Consider the following 15792-nt stretch of genomic DNA (forward strand, 5'->3'; position numbering starts at 1 on the left):
CAATTATTGCCTAAAGCAAGGTGAACAAAATTTAAGGTTCTTTTCAACCAAGCAGTTCTGTAATTCTGTTACAAAGTCAAGCACTGTTGATTTCCTAGATTTCCCATTTCAGTGATTTCCCCACTGGCCTGTATTAACCTTATTTTATCCCGTGACGTTTAGAAGCTCTGTCATTTCCAGTCTTCAGCAAAACTAAAAAAAGGCCCACTTACTTACTGTTTTGTATCCAGTCATTTCTCAGCAGCACCCACACCAGCAAAGCACAATGGGGGCCAGATGAAGTTTGAGGGCGATGTTTCTCTTTATTTTAGAAATGAGAGCTGACTTCACATGTGAAAAACACACTTAGCATTCAAGGTGGAAAAACTCAGAAATTATTCCCTAACCCCCCACCCCTTGGTACTCGATGTTCCATCTCCCACTGAGGTAAGCTGTGCCACTGTCCGTAGCTTTAAAAAAACAAAACCCCCCAGAAAAACCCACCACAGAGGGGAGAAAAAGCAATCCTATAAAAACCCTCCGTCTCTGTTGTAAGGAGTCCGGGGCGCTGGCCCCTCAGTCAGACTTCTCCTTCTCCTTCATGTGTAAGAAGACGACGCTGAAGATGAAGAGCCCCACCATCATGGAGAAGGCGCTGGCGTAGTAGGGATAGGCCGAGGGGATGAAGCGCTCGTACTGCGTGTGCTGCAGCGGCCGCACTGACACCTGCGACACGACAGAGGTGGCAGGCCCTGGCCACGCGGAGGCCCAGGCAGGGCAAGCGCTGGCTGGGGACGGGGCTGCGAGCCGGCTTACCTGAGTGGAAGAGTATAAGTGTGTGTAGCCTAGCCGGTTGTAATCCACTTTGAACTGGAACACGCCGTACACGTCGGGCAACTTGAACTGGACGCTGTACTTGCCAGCTGGGGAAGAGCCGAGACATGTAACCAGGAGGGGCTTCCCACAGCATCTGTCGGCCGCACGAGAGCCAGCCCCAGGCAGGGACAGGCTTCCCAGAGTTTTCTCTTGCAAGAATTGCACTCACCTTTCCTCTTCAAGAAGGTCCTCACAAAAGGATCAATGCGGACAAACTCCAGCTGAATGTCATCACCATCAAAGGGGACCCACTTGCCGTCTGAGAGCTGCTCAATCACGATGCTGTACTCCTGAGGCGAGAGGCCGGTTAGCCGGGGTGGCCGGGGACTGGCGGGGCGCCCCCAGCCCTCAGCTGCACTGAATCCCCACCGTGAGTCTGGCAGGAACCCCCAGGAGTTCTGAAAACCTGGGCAAGCCCCACCCACCATCCCTGGACAGTGATGGAGGACGCCACCCAGCCAGCTCACCCCTCTGACTCGTACCTGCACCCCTTTACAAGCCCGTGGAAGCCTGCACCCAAACGCTGCCCTCCCCGAATGCACCGGGCACTCCTGGGCATTCCTGCTTCCATATTCACCGCTCTCGCCTTTCCCTACTTCTCTTCTTGACAGATTCATCCTCGAGACCCAACTCAAATGTGGTTTCTCTTGTGAATTCCGCTCCTAGCAGAGTGAATCAGCAAAGCCCCTCCCACCCCTGCATTCCCACAGCGAAAGCACACCTCCTCCAAAGAAGGCCGCCTGTTAGGATACGGGTTTACTTGCCAGGCTCTCAACACCTCAACTGACTTTCTTACAGTGAAGATGAACTTATTCAGCCTTATTTAGGCCTCTCAGGCCCAACACAGAAATGTTCAGTAAGTGCTTTTGAGTGGAATCAACTTGGCCAAAACCCGGGGGCCCTCCCACTCCAAGGAGCTCTTACCACTAGGTCAGTAACAGTGTAGGCGTTGGGTGGGGCTGTCTCGCCCACCCGATGATGGGACACAGGCCCCACACGCAGGACACCCTCCTCCTTGAACACCCAGCGGGAAAGCGCCACAGCTAGCTCGTAGTTGCCTGTCTGGGGATACCTGCAGAAGGGGAAACGGAAGAGGCTGGAGCGCTGGAACCAGCTTGCTTCCAGTGGCGCCTGGTAAAACCAATTACTATCCACCAGGATAAACCACACACAGCCAATTTCTGCCTAGAGGCCATACACATCTAGGGATGCTGGTGAACAGGAACACAGGAAAGGATAGGTGCAAGGTGTTGCTTTGGATGTCACCTGCACAATAAATACACAATTATCGAAACATCTCCAGATAAGTCGTCACTACCCTGAAAAGTCTGGACTACCAACACCAACAATATAAAGTCTTCAAATAATTTGAAAGCACCTGAAGATACGTAGCCTCTGACACTTTTAGCTAAAAGCCTCCTTCCTCCCCATCCACGCAGACCTACCGCCCAGACCACACCCCTAAGAACCCCCTGCATCTACCTCTGGGAGCCGGGCGCGGCTTTCTGCACCGCCGAGTTGAAGAAGGCGTCGCTGAAGAAGTCAAGGGAGCCGCTGAAGATGACCCGGGCGTTGTTCCTGGCCTGCAGCCCCGCGATCAGGAGGGTGTTCTTCCCCACGGCATGGGGGTACTGGGAACGACACGAGGCCGTGAGCCAGGAGAGCCAGGGCGAAGGACCAGCAGCGGGGCCTCAGGACCACCCGGACCCCAGCTAAGGGCAGAAGCTGAGACCCACCTCCCTCCCCCGCTGTTGCTGCCCTCGTCCCCCTCCCACCAACTTCTCATTTCACTGCCTCAGAGACGGGTGCTCTCCTGCTTGCTTCTCGTTTTCAAACAAAAAGTGCTCTGCTACCAGGCCCAGGCTCAGGAGGCCTCAAGGCTGCGAAGGCTCCTCACCTGGGTGATGGGTTTATCGGGGAAGAAGGAGTAGGAGGTGGAAGAGCCCGTCAGGATGTCCAGCACCAAAGGATTGTCAGGATCAGCCACCATCCTGTAGAAGGAAAAGAGAACGGTCCAACCCTGACCCCAAGAACGGAGCCCAAAGGACCTGGGGTCCTCCAGGAGCCATTTCTTCACAAGAATTAATCCTACTTTTAACAGCCAAACACCTAGCTCTCTTCTTGCTGTAACAACGGAGTCTAACTCTTAATGTCACATGTTAATCTCATCCACATCCTCTGGGGGAAGGAAAGCCCCCCAACAGTCACAAGTTTGGGCTGGTTTCCTGACAAAAGAAAGCAATTCCTCCTTCCCCCCGGGTTTCTGCGGGCTTCTCGCTGCTCACTCACCCGACACCTCGAAAGAGGATGGGATTCAGAGACGACTTCCCCACGATGGTCGAGGCCTTGAGCAGGTTCTCCGTGTCGGCCACGACGAGCGTATGCTGCAGGGGCAGAGGGAAGACGGGGGTCAGGAAGAGGCGCCCCAAGCCACGGAGCCTCTCTGGACCCCCTCCCGGTTTCTAGGCTGAACTTTGCTATTAAGGCCTGAAACCTGGAAGGTGACAGTCCTGATTACCTGGCCAAGGTCTGAGATGTCATAGTTGTGATGGTCGATGACAGCTGTTTTCTCCTCGTCAAATTCGATCCCACACTCACTGCCCAGCTCTCGAAGAGGGTCACCTGCAGCACAGAGGCAAGAGATGCCTGACTGACCCTAAGGTGGGCCCTGGGCTAAGCAGTGCCCCTCGTCCTAGCGTCCTCACGAGCCGCTCTCTACCAGTCAGCCCCGGGGCCCTGCAGCTTCAGCTGGCCGGGCGCAGCGCCCACTGGACCCCTGGTGTTCCGCCTGCGGGAGTCGGACCCTGAACTGACAAGTGCCACCACCTGGCCCTCTCCCTCCGCAAGCACAGTGACCTTGGTTCTTCGAAGAAACCTCCTTGGAAGCAAAGTGACTGCCGCGGGCGAACTTGATCTGGATGAGCCTGGGCTTACAAGGTTTCTCTCTTCCTCATCATCGCCCCACCAAGAACCCCACCCAATATGGTTTTAAAAACCTATCAACACTGGAAGAAATGAAACAAGACTGGTCAGTGGTGTTCACTGGTGCAGCTGGGTAGTAAGTACACGGGATTCGGAACACTGGAATTCTCTCCCTGCTTCTACATATCTCTGAAAATGTCCGATGTAAGAAACACAAAAATAATCTGTCAATCCTCCCCTCTTGCCTTCTTTTCGTAAGAGAAGAGCCACCAAAACAACATGAAAGAAACAAAGGAAAAAGACAAAAACAGAAGAAAGGAAAAACAAACAAACAGGGACCCCAGTCCTTTAAAGGACCCACACTTCTCATCTCATGGGCTCCGGTCACAGGAAAGCACAGGAGGGACCAAATGGCACTGGAGTTCCCTCACTCCCTCCCTGGCTGAGGCCCCCCTCCGTGAGTGCCAATTTAGCAGCTTCCATTTGTAAAGCTCTCTAAGCTCCCTGGAGAAATGGTGGAAAACACCAGAACTTCCCAGGTCAGACTTACCAATGTCTGAGCTGGCAGCTACAAGGACACGGCCTCCACCGTCAATAAAGGTACTGATGGTCTCCACGTTGATATTTCCCCCGAAATCTGAAAGAATCACCAGACTCGTGACCCAGAAGTTTCCTCTAACTGCTCCTCTGACATTTGGGCGGGGAAGGTGGCCCGCAGACCAGCCGCAATCAATCACGGGATAGCACCCTCTGGAAGCCCAAAACGAGAGGGACCTTTACCGTGCATGCCCCGACACAGGGCAATTCTCCCAGCTTCCCCAGTGTGAAGAGCCAAAAATAATGGCTCAAATTGATACACCTTTAGAAGTACGAATGAAATAATCAAACACCTACCAATTATAGCTGTCAAGTTAGTCATACATATTTCAAGTCACACATAAACTGTTCATCTAGAAATGTCACATTTTCCCACTCACATTTCATGAAACAATTTCATTCAAACTTATCACCTGCACCTTTCACATCAGTATCTTTGTCTTCACTTGAGCCACTTCTGGGGTCACCTAACACAGTTTTCCAGGGCCCATCAACTTCACTTCCATCTAAGCCATCTGAGAAACAGCCCTTTTGAATTTGAGGATGATGCTGTCACTTGACACTAGGACGCCTCTGCCTGACATGAGAGGTTTTTTCCCTATTAATCCTACAGATTTAGATCCAGGACAGCCATGACAGGACCACTTCACATACTGTTTGAAAGTGATCACCAAAAAGGTGCATTAATTTCCAGCACCTGTAGTTGCGAGAGCATACCCTTTTTCGGTCAGTCAGCTGGGACAGCCACAAGCATCCAGAACCAGCACTGAGTGGGGCTACTGCAGGCTCCCGAGTCTTCCCCGAAGTGCGCCCTGACATTCAACTTAAAGTAATGGTGGGAGTGCTTAGTAATTCACTTATTCATTACATGAAAATTATTTCCTGTGTGCTGAGAAGAAAAAGGGGGGAGAGGGGCTGTAATACGTGTACGCTGATCAGGGAAGCCCTTGGGAGAGCACAGTGCCTTTGAGCAGGTGCGAGAGCGAGCTGGGCAGATGGGGGCGCGAGCATCCCAGGCATTGAGAACGACAGGGGCAAGGTCCCCGAAGCGGGGAACAGGTCACCAGCGAGGAGCCCAGCGTGGCTCCACTGGAGAGAGCAAAGCGGCGAGAAGCAGCAGAGCGGCCGGTTCCTGCAGGCTCTGTAGGCCCCGTGACGACAATGGCCACGCGGAGGAGCCACTGGAGGGCTTTTGAGCAGGAGACCAACGTGATCTGTTTATATCTTTAAAGGATGGTTCTGGCAGCTAGGTGGGGAATCGGGTACAGGGGGTGAGGGTGGAAGCAGAGTGATGGGTTAGGAGGCCACTGCGATCCCCCAGGCGGTGAAGGGTGGTGACTGGACCACAGGGGTGGAGGGGTGGAGGGGAGGTGGGAGGTGGGGAGGAGGGGAGGTGGGAAGGGGAAATGGGGAGGAGGGACGGGCCTACACCTGCATTCTGAAGGCCAAGCCTGATGTGGGGTGTGAGAGGGAGAGAGGCACTAAGGACAACCCCCCAAGATTTCTGGCCTGAGCAACTGGAAGGTTGCAGGTACCACTTACTGGGACTGGACACAGAAGTCTGTCCATTACATCCACCAGGCAGTCAGAAATGAGTCCACAATATAACTTTGTGAAGATGTGAATAGGAGAACGGCCCTCTTTTCTGCGGGGTATTTTTCAGGAGAAAAAACTAAAAGCGTCGTGCCTTTCCGTCAGGCATAGACGGAACATCTTGTGTGTGGGGACTCACCCCCTCACAGCATGCTAAGCCATCCATCCACCCTCCTCCAGAGAGGCCAGGCAGATCCTCAGACAACACAAAGACAGCTTCGTGGTACAGCACAGTGGTTCCCAAGCCAGGCGACTGTGCTGCTCAGGGCAATGCCCGGAGATGTTTCTCGTCACGAGGGGGAAGGAGGCTACTGCCATCTGCTGCGTAGGGGCCCAGGACAGCGCCCACAACACATAATTGTCCAGCCCAAAACGTCAAGAGTGTTGCCGTTGAAACTCTAGCATAGTAACACAGGCTATGAAATTGAGATACCCGGGCTTCGATCCAGGCAATCCCTTCACCTTTCTGAGCCCGTTTCCCCATCTGTAAAACAGGAGCCCAGTGTTTCCTGGGTGCAGAGGATGTGCGAAGGATCCTTCTCCTGTAGCCGTTACTGTGTGTGCCTTGGGAGCTTCCGGGTCCCAGAGGGCAAGGAACCCACCGATACATGGAGACGGGAACCAGGCCGGCGTCCTCACACCTAAGGGGACCACGGTAGTAGCACAGGAGGGCCCTCGGGGCGGGGGCCAAACCCTTACCCTGAACCCAGCCCCCAGCACGGCGGCCTCCTCCCCGGGCGCCCGGGAGGGTTTCCTATGACAGCGTTCCCCACCCTGCAGGGCAGACAGGGTGACAACAGACGTGGGGCAGGGCTTCAAACAGCACTGCATCTCAGAGACGTCGTTCCCTTTCCAATTATTTTTTCAGCCTTCTCGATCAAAGAGAATGGTCACAGTCCGATACTGGTCTTAACGCGTCTCTAAGCTAGCTCACCTCCTCTTTTAAGAGGACGCCTCGGGCCCAAAGCCTTCAGCAGACTGAGAATCAGCTAGAACTTGACAGCACTGCATTCATTCTATTTACAGGTACCCGCTACTGACAGCAAATGATGGCACTGGCTTTCTATTTGCAGTGGTGATAATGGGTTCATTACTAGTTTCCTTTTAAAGTGGTATTTTAGTGTTTTTTTTTTTTAAACGTACTTTCTGTTCTTATCAACTCATGACCAATCTTTTTTTTTTTTTTTTAAACCCCACATTTGTTTATTTATTTATTTTTGGCTGTGTTGAGTCTTTGTTTCTGTGCGAGGGCTTTCTCTAGTTGTGGCAAGTGGGGGCCACTCTTCATTGCGGTGCGCGGGCCTCTCACTGTCGTGGCCTCTCTTGTTGCAGAGCACAGTCTCCAGATGCGCAGGCTCAGTAGTTGTGGCTCACGGGCCCAGTTGCTCCATGGCATGTGGGATCTTCCCAGACCAGGGCTCGAACCCGTGTCCCCTGCATTGGCAGGCAGACTCTCAACCACTGCGCCACCAGGGAAGCCCTTTTTTTTTTTTTTTTTAAAGCAGGTCAATTTGAAGAAAAACTTTATTAGCACAAATGATATGGAAAATGGTAAAAATCATGAAGGGAGTATGGAATTGACTGAGATTTCTGAAGCAGTTTTTTAGGCTCCGCCGTTTCTCCCACCAACAGCAGCCTACCTCAGCCTCCTCCCAATCCACCTGCCACTGCTTCCCTCCCTCTCAGAGACACTCCCGAGCACAACCTGGGCGGTCCCGCCACTCCATCTTGGACATCCCGACACGTGGTTTGGTAACTCCTTTCAAGTCCTTATTTTTTTTTTTTTCTTTTTTTTTTTTTTTAAAATTATTATTTATTTATTATTTATTTTTGGCTGTGTTGGGTCTTCGTTTCTGTGTGAGGGCTTTCTCTAGTCGCGGCAAGAGGGGACCACTCTTCATCGCGGTGCGCGGGCCCCTCACCATCGCGGCCTCTCTTGTTGCAGAGCACAGGCTCCAGACGCGCAGGCTCAGCAGCCGTGGCTCACGGGCCTAGCCGCTCCGCGGCATGCGGGATCTTCCCAGACCAGGGCTCGAACCCATGTCCCCTGCATTGGCAAGCGGACTCTCAACCCCTGCTCCACCAGGGAAGCCCTTCAAGTCCTTATTTTTAATTATTTTTATTTCCTCAGAGACACACTGAAAAACTCCTCAAGGGCAGGCTCTCTGTCACTCTTCGGTACCGATTTCAGAGTTCCACCACAGCAGCAACCTGGCAAATGCCAATTAACCTGCTAAAGGCTCCATTCGCCTGCCTAGTGACTTGAAGATTTTAACTGGTACTACACTTGCCTCCAAAAAGCCAATTCCAAAGGCACATGCTGCAGGGGAGGTGGGGGCAGCTCGATAAGTAAAGGGAACTTGGGGAAAATACGTCAGGGATTTGGCAGAACCCCGTCTCACACAAACCACAGAGCATAAAGTCGATGCCAGTGAAGTGAAAGCCTTCCTAAGCTTCATCAACTGAAGGAAGAGATGGCAGTACTGTCTTACCCCAGACAGGGACAACTTGTGTCCTCTGAGAAAAAGATCAACTGAAGCCACTAAAGAAGAGAACGACTGGGATGCTCACAGAAAAAGCAGGACAAAAGGGGAACAGCCAAAGGAACTGGGGATACTGAGTCTGGAGAAGAAACAACTGAATGGGCCCTGATTATGTGAAGGCTGTGTCTGTAAGCAAAATAAGCGTTAGACCTATTCTCTAAGGCCCTGGGGAGTATCAGAAACCCTTTCTCTCCCTGCCCCTAAATAAACAAAGCAGGAAGTGGGAGACAAACTCCAGTTAAATATAAGAACTTCTTAACAGAGCTGTCCAGTGGTGGAGTGGGTTGCCTCATAAGATAGTAAGCTCTCCGTCACAGGAATGTCAATTGGAAAATCGAGTGAAGATGTTCATTCTGTTCAACAACCAGCCTTCTGCTAAGCCCTGGACATATCCACCCAGCCTCAAATAGGGGGTAAGACTAGGTAATAATCACTAAAGTTTCTTTTCAGCCTAACTATGACTCCATCTGAATTCTTAGGATCAACTACCATCAGTGCCCCTTTACAGAAAACCATATTTATAGCACCCCATTTCCTCTTCCCACACAGGCAAACCCAATGGGGGGTGGGGGGAGTGTCCATCTTTCTTATCAGGCCCTTTAACAGAGAAAACTCCCTTCCCTAAGTAGCACAGCCAGTTCTTTTTTTTTTTTTTTTTTTTGGCCCCACCGGGCGTCGTGTGGGATCTTAGTTCCCCGACCAGGGATTGAACCCGCACCCTCGGCCGTGAAAGCACACAAGAGTCCTCACCCCCAGACCGCCAGGGAATCCCGAGCCCGGAGTTCTACGGTCTGCGACAACACTTGATCCCACAATCCTCAGCTGTGTCTTTTGGAAAGGAGATGTCCTCTCCTAAGCCCAGGTTAGAGGTTAACATTTTCCTCTTCTCTGTTGGCAGCAGCGCCCAAGGCTGGCAACTCACCCCATCCCAGAACTTGCCCAAGATCCTGAAGAAAGGAATAAATCAGTCCTGGGCCTCGAATCCCACTTCTGGGAGCGACCGGCAGCCCTTACCTTCTACCGAAGGGGAGAAGATGATGAGATTGTCATAGAGGAACTCCCCGTACTTAATGAGGGACAGGCTGGGGTCATCTGCGGTCTTGAATGTGAGTACAAAGCCCCGATCTGGAGAAGAAAACAGCGAGCTGAGGCAGACGGGGACGCAAAGGGAAACCACCGCTGCAGAGATCACGACCGTTCTCCGCCCCCACCCTCCCGCCCCACTAGAGGCAGGTCAGACCTGGACGGCCAGCTCATGGAAAACGAGTGGGAGGGAGGGCGGCCAATGTCCTCGGGCTTGGGGACCTTTCCAACCCCAAACTTTCACCTGCCGCCCTCCCGGGCCCCAGTCTCACCCTTCAGGCTCCGGAAGAAAAGCGAATGCGTCTCCCGCAGGTTGAGGTTGTCCAGCAGCACCAAGGTGCGGGGGCCGCTGGCGCCGACCAGGCCAAGCAAGGGCAGCAGCAGCCACAAGAGGGACCAAGCACGGGCCGCAGCGCCGAGCCCCATCTTCCTGCTCCTGCCGAAGAACCCAAGCACCTGGACACCGGAAGTGCCCCTTCCACAGTCGCCCAATCACGGCCCGTGGTCGTGGAGTACCACCCGGAAGTGATCCGTGTACGTCGGGGCTGGGCGTTCGGAGCCGCTGCTCGGACCGGTGAGGAGCGGGGAGCGCGGCCGGAAGTGCGCCGGTAGGAGGCGGATACTCTGAACGCTATTGGTGGAAGCGGCGCGCGGCTCCGCCTCTCGAAAGGAAAAGGCTCAATCTTAGAGAGACAGCTCTGCTGCCGCGGCCAATCAACAGGGTTAATAGCCCTTTGGTTCCGCCCATCCCGGGCTTCCGCCCGGAGCCCAGAACCCGCTTCCCGCCGGAGCTTGGGACGGATGGGTGGATCCCGCCTTTTCAACCTATTGGTCGTGGTCTGGGCCGTCGCGTTCAGAACAGGGTCTGGGGCAGTGGCGGCGTCAACTCGGGCCACCTCCTCGGTCTTCACTGGCCCAGGACAGATTCGACTAGGAACAAGGCCCCACCCCCACTGTCTCCAGGGAGAAAGTGGTTGGAAAAAGATCAGGGACCGTGGAGGGGGTGGGGAATTTGTCCTGCTGCTCACGGGTCCAGGGCCTTGGCGCGGGCCTGTCCTCCCCGGCCTGGTGGACCACACTGGAGGCAGTGTGGATGGGCGGCGGACTGGCCTACCAATCAAAAGCTCTAGCTGAGTTCATTTCCAATCCCCGTCTCTCACTAGCCCTGTTACCTGGGCATTTCCCTGGTCTCCAGGCCACTGTCCTAGGCTGGCGATTGACACTGGCGAGGCCCAGCTCTCCTACTTACCTGTGTGCCTTTGGAACAGCCTTGGCTCGTGGGAGGACTAGGGCGGGTTTTGAAGCACTTCGTGCAGAGCCAGGCTGAGCCTCCACTCAGTACTGCTGGCCCCCGCCCCTTCTAAACTGACACGGGGGCAACCCGCTCACCTCAGACCTGCCTCAGTCCCACCACGGCTCTAAGTAAAAGCCACCACAAGCATCTCCAAGACTTCAGCTATTCTCTGGGTCCCAAACACAATCCCAGGGCAAATGGTGACGGTAACTGTGGAGAGCGAAGGTAGCCATTCTTTTCTGACCTCTTATACTTGTCCACCAAACCAAGAATGCGGGGGCAAAAGTCAAAGTCTCGCTCTGTGCATCTCCTTAACGGATTCTACCTCCATCCCCGGCATGGAAGGTTAGGGCTGCACGGACAGTTAAGCCTCTCGCCCCTAGCTCCTGCCCCGCAGCCCAGCCCTCCTGCCCTTCTGCACACAATGCCACGTCAATCCACCTCAAGCTCAGACCTGATGGTGCCGCCGTTGCTGAGCAGCCTGCCCCAGCCCAGGGGCACCCAAAGGCTGTTCACGCAGGTCTCCACCTAAACGCATCTGGGCAGCCTCATCAGCCTCTCCATCCCTGCTCAGGGCCTCCATGGAACAGTTCTCCTCCCACCTTTAACATACCCTGAGCTTCCCCACCTCCTGCCTTTTGTTCATGCAGCCCCCTCCACCAGGAACCCTCTTCCCACATTCCCATCTTAAGCCCCGCGATCTTCTCCATCCTTTATGGTAGCCCTACCCACTGCTGCTCCCTTCACAAGGGCACTCTGTTCCCCATAAAAACCTGATCTTACATCCTCTTGCTCAAAGTATGCACTGCAGCCTGACTCTCCTTAGACTGATCTCCAAAGTTTCCTAATCACCTTCCACCCTAGCTTCTCCAGAGCGTGAGCTCCTTGGGCCAGACATGTGGCTTGTGGCAGGTATCACAGTAATTAATACAAAATATGGAGGGGGAGGATTTAGGGGGACTAACACAGAGCACCTGCTACACACTGGGAACTTTACACACTATCTCATTTAACCTTCACGATAACCCTATGAGGTTGGTATCCCCATTTCACAGATGAGGCTCAGCGTAAAATGAGGCTTAGGATAGCAACAAAGGCCAAGACTTTTCCCTCAGATTGTGGGCCCCTCCCACAGGGCAGGCCTGGGATACAATGGGCAAAGGGATGGGTCTGTCTTAGGCAGCTGGGGTGGCCTGGATTCATTTCTGGCCATGTTAGGACATGCAGTTCCAGCACAGCCCCTGAGGGCCATCAAGACCTGGGTCTTCTCTGGGCCTCAGCAAGATGTGGCCCCTATTTTCCAAAACAAGGACTCTGCTTTCCTGGGTCACAGATCCTTCGAGGATCTAACGACAGTTCACATTCACATGCTCTCCCCAGAAAAAATGCACTTATACTCACAATTACAGGGGATTGCAGGAACCCTGGAGCCTACAGGCAGTTAAGAATCCCTGCTCCGGGACTTCCCTGGTGGCGCAGTGGTTAGGAATCCACCTGCCAATGCAGGGGACACGGGTTCGATCCCTGGTCCAGGAAGATCCCACATGCCGCGGAGCAACTGAGCCCGTGTGCCCCAACTACTGAGCCTGCGCTCTAGAGCCTGTGAGCCACAGCTACTGAAGCCCACGTGCCTAGAGCCCGTGCTCCACAACAAGAGAAGCCACCACAATGAGAAGCCTGCGCACCACAAGGAAGAGTAGCCCCCGCTCGCCGCAACTAGAGAAAGCCCGCGTGCAGCAACAAAGACCCAATGCAGCCAAAAATAAATAAATAAATAAATTTTAAAAAAAAAAGAATCCCTGCTCCGAAAGAGCTTCCCCATGAAGGCCAGGCAGTGGCAGGGAGGGGCCCCAGTGATGCTGTCAGAGGATCAGAGAAGGGCAGTTCATCAGTTAAAGGCAGTTTATTAGGGCAGCTTAATGTGGAGTGGCCTCCTCTGGGCCGCAGACCCGCTGGGAGTGGGCAGCATGGGAACAGCTGCTCCAGGACTCCTGTGCCCGTCCCACAGGGCTTCCTCACCAAGCGGGGCCTACTAGATGGAGGCACAATTTTCAATCGCCAAGACATTGAGCTTGACCCATGTGGAAGTCACTGCCCCACTCTATCGGGCTGCTAGTGAAGGCCTTGAGGCAGAGCTGAGGTTTCTGAGCCCATGGAGGCACAGGACAACACTGGTGGGCACAGTGGCGGGCAGATGAAAACACTGACGTGGCGTGGAGAGCCGGAGCAGGTCTCTCCAAGGATGGTCCAGCCTCCGAGGAGCTCATGCCCCGGGCAGAGTGGGCTCTCTGGGTAGCAGGGAGGGGACTGTGCCTTCCCAGGGCCAGGGCCCCCTCGGGCGCCCCCAGGACTGTGGGGGGCAGGTGGGAGGAGACCTAGCTGGGTCTTCCCCGGAGGGGCCTGGCAGTCTCACGGAGCCCAAAGGCAGGGCAGCAGCAGGCAATGCGTTCACAGAGGCTCACCGCCAAAGCTGCTTTTGCTTTTCTTACGCTTGGCCTTGGTGAAGGGGATGTCAAGGGACTCAAGGCGGAAGGGCCGAGGCTGGGGCATTTCAGGGGCCTGGGTGGGTGGGATGGCAGAGCTGTTGCCAAGTGGGGAGCTGAGGCCTGGCGGCGAGCTGTGATGAGCTGTGGAGAAGCAGGGCAGAAGCGCTGGTAAGCCAGGAGCGCAGAGGATGGAGAGAAAAGACTCCGTGTGTGCGGGGTGCAAAGTCTGGTCCACCCCCCACCCAGCCAGAGGCCCTGGTCCCGCAGCTGGGACCCCAAGCTCTGAGAAGCTGCTCTGGTTGAGGCCTTGGACCCAGCACTACATCTGCATCCAAAGGGTCTGGGCTGGGAGCATGGAGTTTTAAAGCCTCAGGCTGAGGCAGCCTGGACTGTCAAGCCACACAAGCCTGGTTCAAATCCCTGCTCCACCACTTCCTGGAAGTATAACCTTAGGGAGCCACTTCTCTCTGAGCCTCAGTTTCCTCATCTGCAACATGGGCACGATGCCAACTACTCAACTGATGTCAGTTTCTTTCCTGTCCAGCTTTTCCCTCCTTATTCCTCAACTCCACCCATTCTGTCTCTCAAATAACCTCTGTGTAGAACTGAGATATGCTTTTTATTGGTATTTTATTGGAAGCTCTGTGGCCTTTGATTTTAGTTTTAAAAGCAGAGGAACAAAGTGATTTTCGATTCTTGCTTGTAAAAGTGTGTTTTGCTTTTGTGGTCCTGTTTGCCCCCACTTGGCTCAGTGGGAGAAAGTCACCATACTGGCATCTGAGGCAGCTGGTGAGCAACTGACCAAGTCCCAGACAACTCCAGGCCGGGGCCCAAGCTGTGTGCTGAGGACCTTCTGCGTGTCGGGGAGACAGAGGATCCAGCTCAGCACCTCCCCACCGGGAGACGGAGCGGGGGAGGAAAGGGGAGGCTGTGTACTGAGCACTTCCCACCTCATCTCACCTCATCCTGAGGAGAAGGCATATCCCCCTCAGTTTACAGCTGAGGAAACTGAGGCTCAGAGAGGGAAAGGGGTTTCTGACCCAGGCCTGTGTGACTCCAAATCCTCCAGAGCTCTCAGGGAGGGCCTGGGGGACAGGAGGTGGGCAGGGTACTCACTGAGGCTCTTCATGGGATTCGTGCTGAGGATCTGGCTGGCCCGCTTGGGCCGGAAGTAGTTACTGGCAATGTTTTCACTGTCACTCCGGCTGAGCATCAGCCTGTAGCGGTCCTCCTCCTGCTGAGATTCCAAATCCTCACAGGTTAAGACCCCTTGTTTGTGCAGTTCTTATCTGGGCCCTTACCCAGGGTTCAGCAGGCTCTGCCAGCCTGGGTGGCAGGGCTGCCCTGAACCTCACTGCCCACGTTGGTGTACCCTACACTTCAGACCCCAGACACTTGCAGTGGGATCCAGGCAGCTCAGGGCAAAAGGGTCACAGTCATCAGCCAAGCCTACACATGCTCCTCCCCACCCTCCACCCCCATCTTCCTTGGGACGCGAAGTGCCTTGTTCCTCCTGCAAAGCTCAAAACAAGGTCCATCGGGGCAAGGACGATGTTACACACCCTTAAGCCCATCACAATATATTCACAGAATAGGTAATACAGTACTCAGCTCGTGAGCTCACTTATGATCATGAGAACTGGAGTCCCAACATTTTTATCACCAAGGACTAGTATTTTTCACTGCTATAGTGGATTTCTTTTCTTCAGCCTGAATCTCTTCCTTCAGGGAACTACCCTTCTCCCACTTGACATGGTCCTGGTGGGGTGATCATTCATAGCACCCTAATATCACCACTCCCACCTGCCCATCCCCTTGCTACACAGCTGGACATGTGATCCAGACTGGGCCAATCACAGAACTACATCTTCTGGATATAGTCATTGGTCCAAAAGTAGGCCCATGACCCAGGCAGAGCCAATCAGAATCTTGCCACAAGCACTGGTTTAAGGATGCTCTAAAAGACCAGGTCTCTCTTCCTATTGGATCACCAATTGCTAGCAGCCATCTTTCCTGCCACATGGAGAAAGCCTGCCTGAGTCCAAACCTAGGATTCCAAGTGAAACAGAGCCAAAAGGTCAAGAAACACACAGAACCAGGACTGGCTGAGCCCCTTGATCCAGCCATGCCTGAAACTGGTACACTTAACATGAACCAATAAATTCCCTAGTTTGCTTACTGTAACTAAAAGCATTCTAATATAACCCATTTGTGGTCCCAGGTTAAGAATGGTTGTTTCAGGAACAACTTAACACTTTTTTTTTTTTTTTTTTTACAAAGTTAAGGCATCAAAAGCAGCCAATCAGAGCTTTAACCAGCCTGAGTTGCTCAGGCGGAGATGCTTAGCTGGAATTCATTAACCTATGAGTGGCCTTATCATGACTGCAAATGTATTTTCTGTGTAGGTTTTCCAAAATAT

At 53.7% G+C, this 15792-nt stretch overlaps 2 protein-coding genes across 2 annotated transcripts in view; both read right to left on the bottom strand.

The window, feature by feature from the left end:
- Positions 1 to 277: 277 nt before the first annotated feature.
- DDOST (dolichyl-diphosphooligosaccharide--protein glycosyltransferase non-catalytic subunit) lies at positions 278 to 10105 on the bottom strand. The gene is made up of 11 exons (XM_007175060.3): positions 9866 to 10105; positions 9525 to 9635; positions 4328 to 4414; positions 3374 to 3477; positions 3145 to 3239; positions 2753 to 2846; positions 2338 to 2486; positions 1780 to 1927; positions 1025 to 1145; positions 796 to 902; positions 278 to 705 (listed from the first exon to the last, which is right to left on the bottom strand). Exons 1-11 carry the CDS (start codon positions 10017 to 10019, stop codon positions 556 to 558), a joined length of 1320 nt encoding a protein of 439 aa, XP_007175122.1. The 5' UTR covers positions 10020 to 10105; the 3' UTR covers positions 278 to 555.
- A 3230-nt stretch (positions 10106 to 13335) lies between these two features.
- The window catches only part of KIF17 (kinesin family member 17), a 40511-nt gene continuing 38054 nt past the window's right edge, over positions 13336 to 15792 (bottom strand). Inside the window, exons 14-15 of the mRNA XM_057554394.1 lie at positions 14490 to 14607; positions 13336 to 13514 (exon numbers count right to left, since the gene is read on the bottom strand). Of these exons, the coding sequence (XP_057410377.1) occupies positions 13336 to 13514; positions 14490 to 14607 (297 nt within the window). The remainder of the gene's footprint in view (positions 13515 to 14489; positions 14608 to 15792) is intronic.

Source organism: Balaenoptera acutorostrata, chromosome 1 (assembly GCF_949987535.1).
Source record: "Balaenoptera acutorostrata chromosome 1, mBalAcu1.1, whole genome shotgun sequence".
In the NCBI taxonomy this organism is placed as follows: domain Eukaryota; kingdom Metazoa; phylum Chordata; class Mammalia; order Artiodactyla; family Balaenopteridae; genus Balaenoptera; species Balaenoptera acutorostrata.

Bases quoted from the DNA above. Each gene is read 5' to 3' on its own strand.
- DDOST (XM_007175060.3), bottom strand. From the start codon at position 10,019: ATGGGGCTCGGCGCTGCGGCCCGTGCTTGGTCCCTCTTGTGGCTGCTG. The intron at 1,928-2,337 runs GTAGATGCAGGG...CCCCTTCTGCAG, and splicing joins GCCGCGCCCGGCTCCCAGAG to GTATCCCCAGACAGGCAACT. The intron at 706-795 runs GTAAGCCGGCTC...GTCGTGTCGCAG, and splicing joins ACTTATACTCTTCCACTCAG to GTGTCAGTGCGGCCGCTGCA.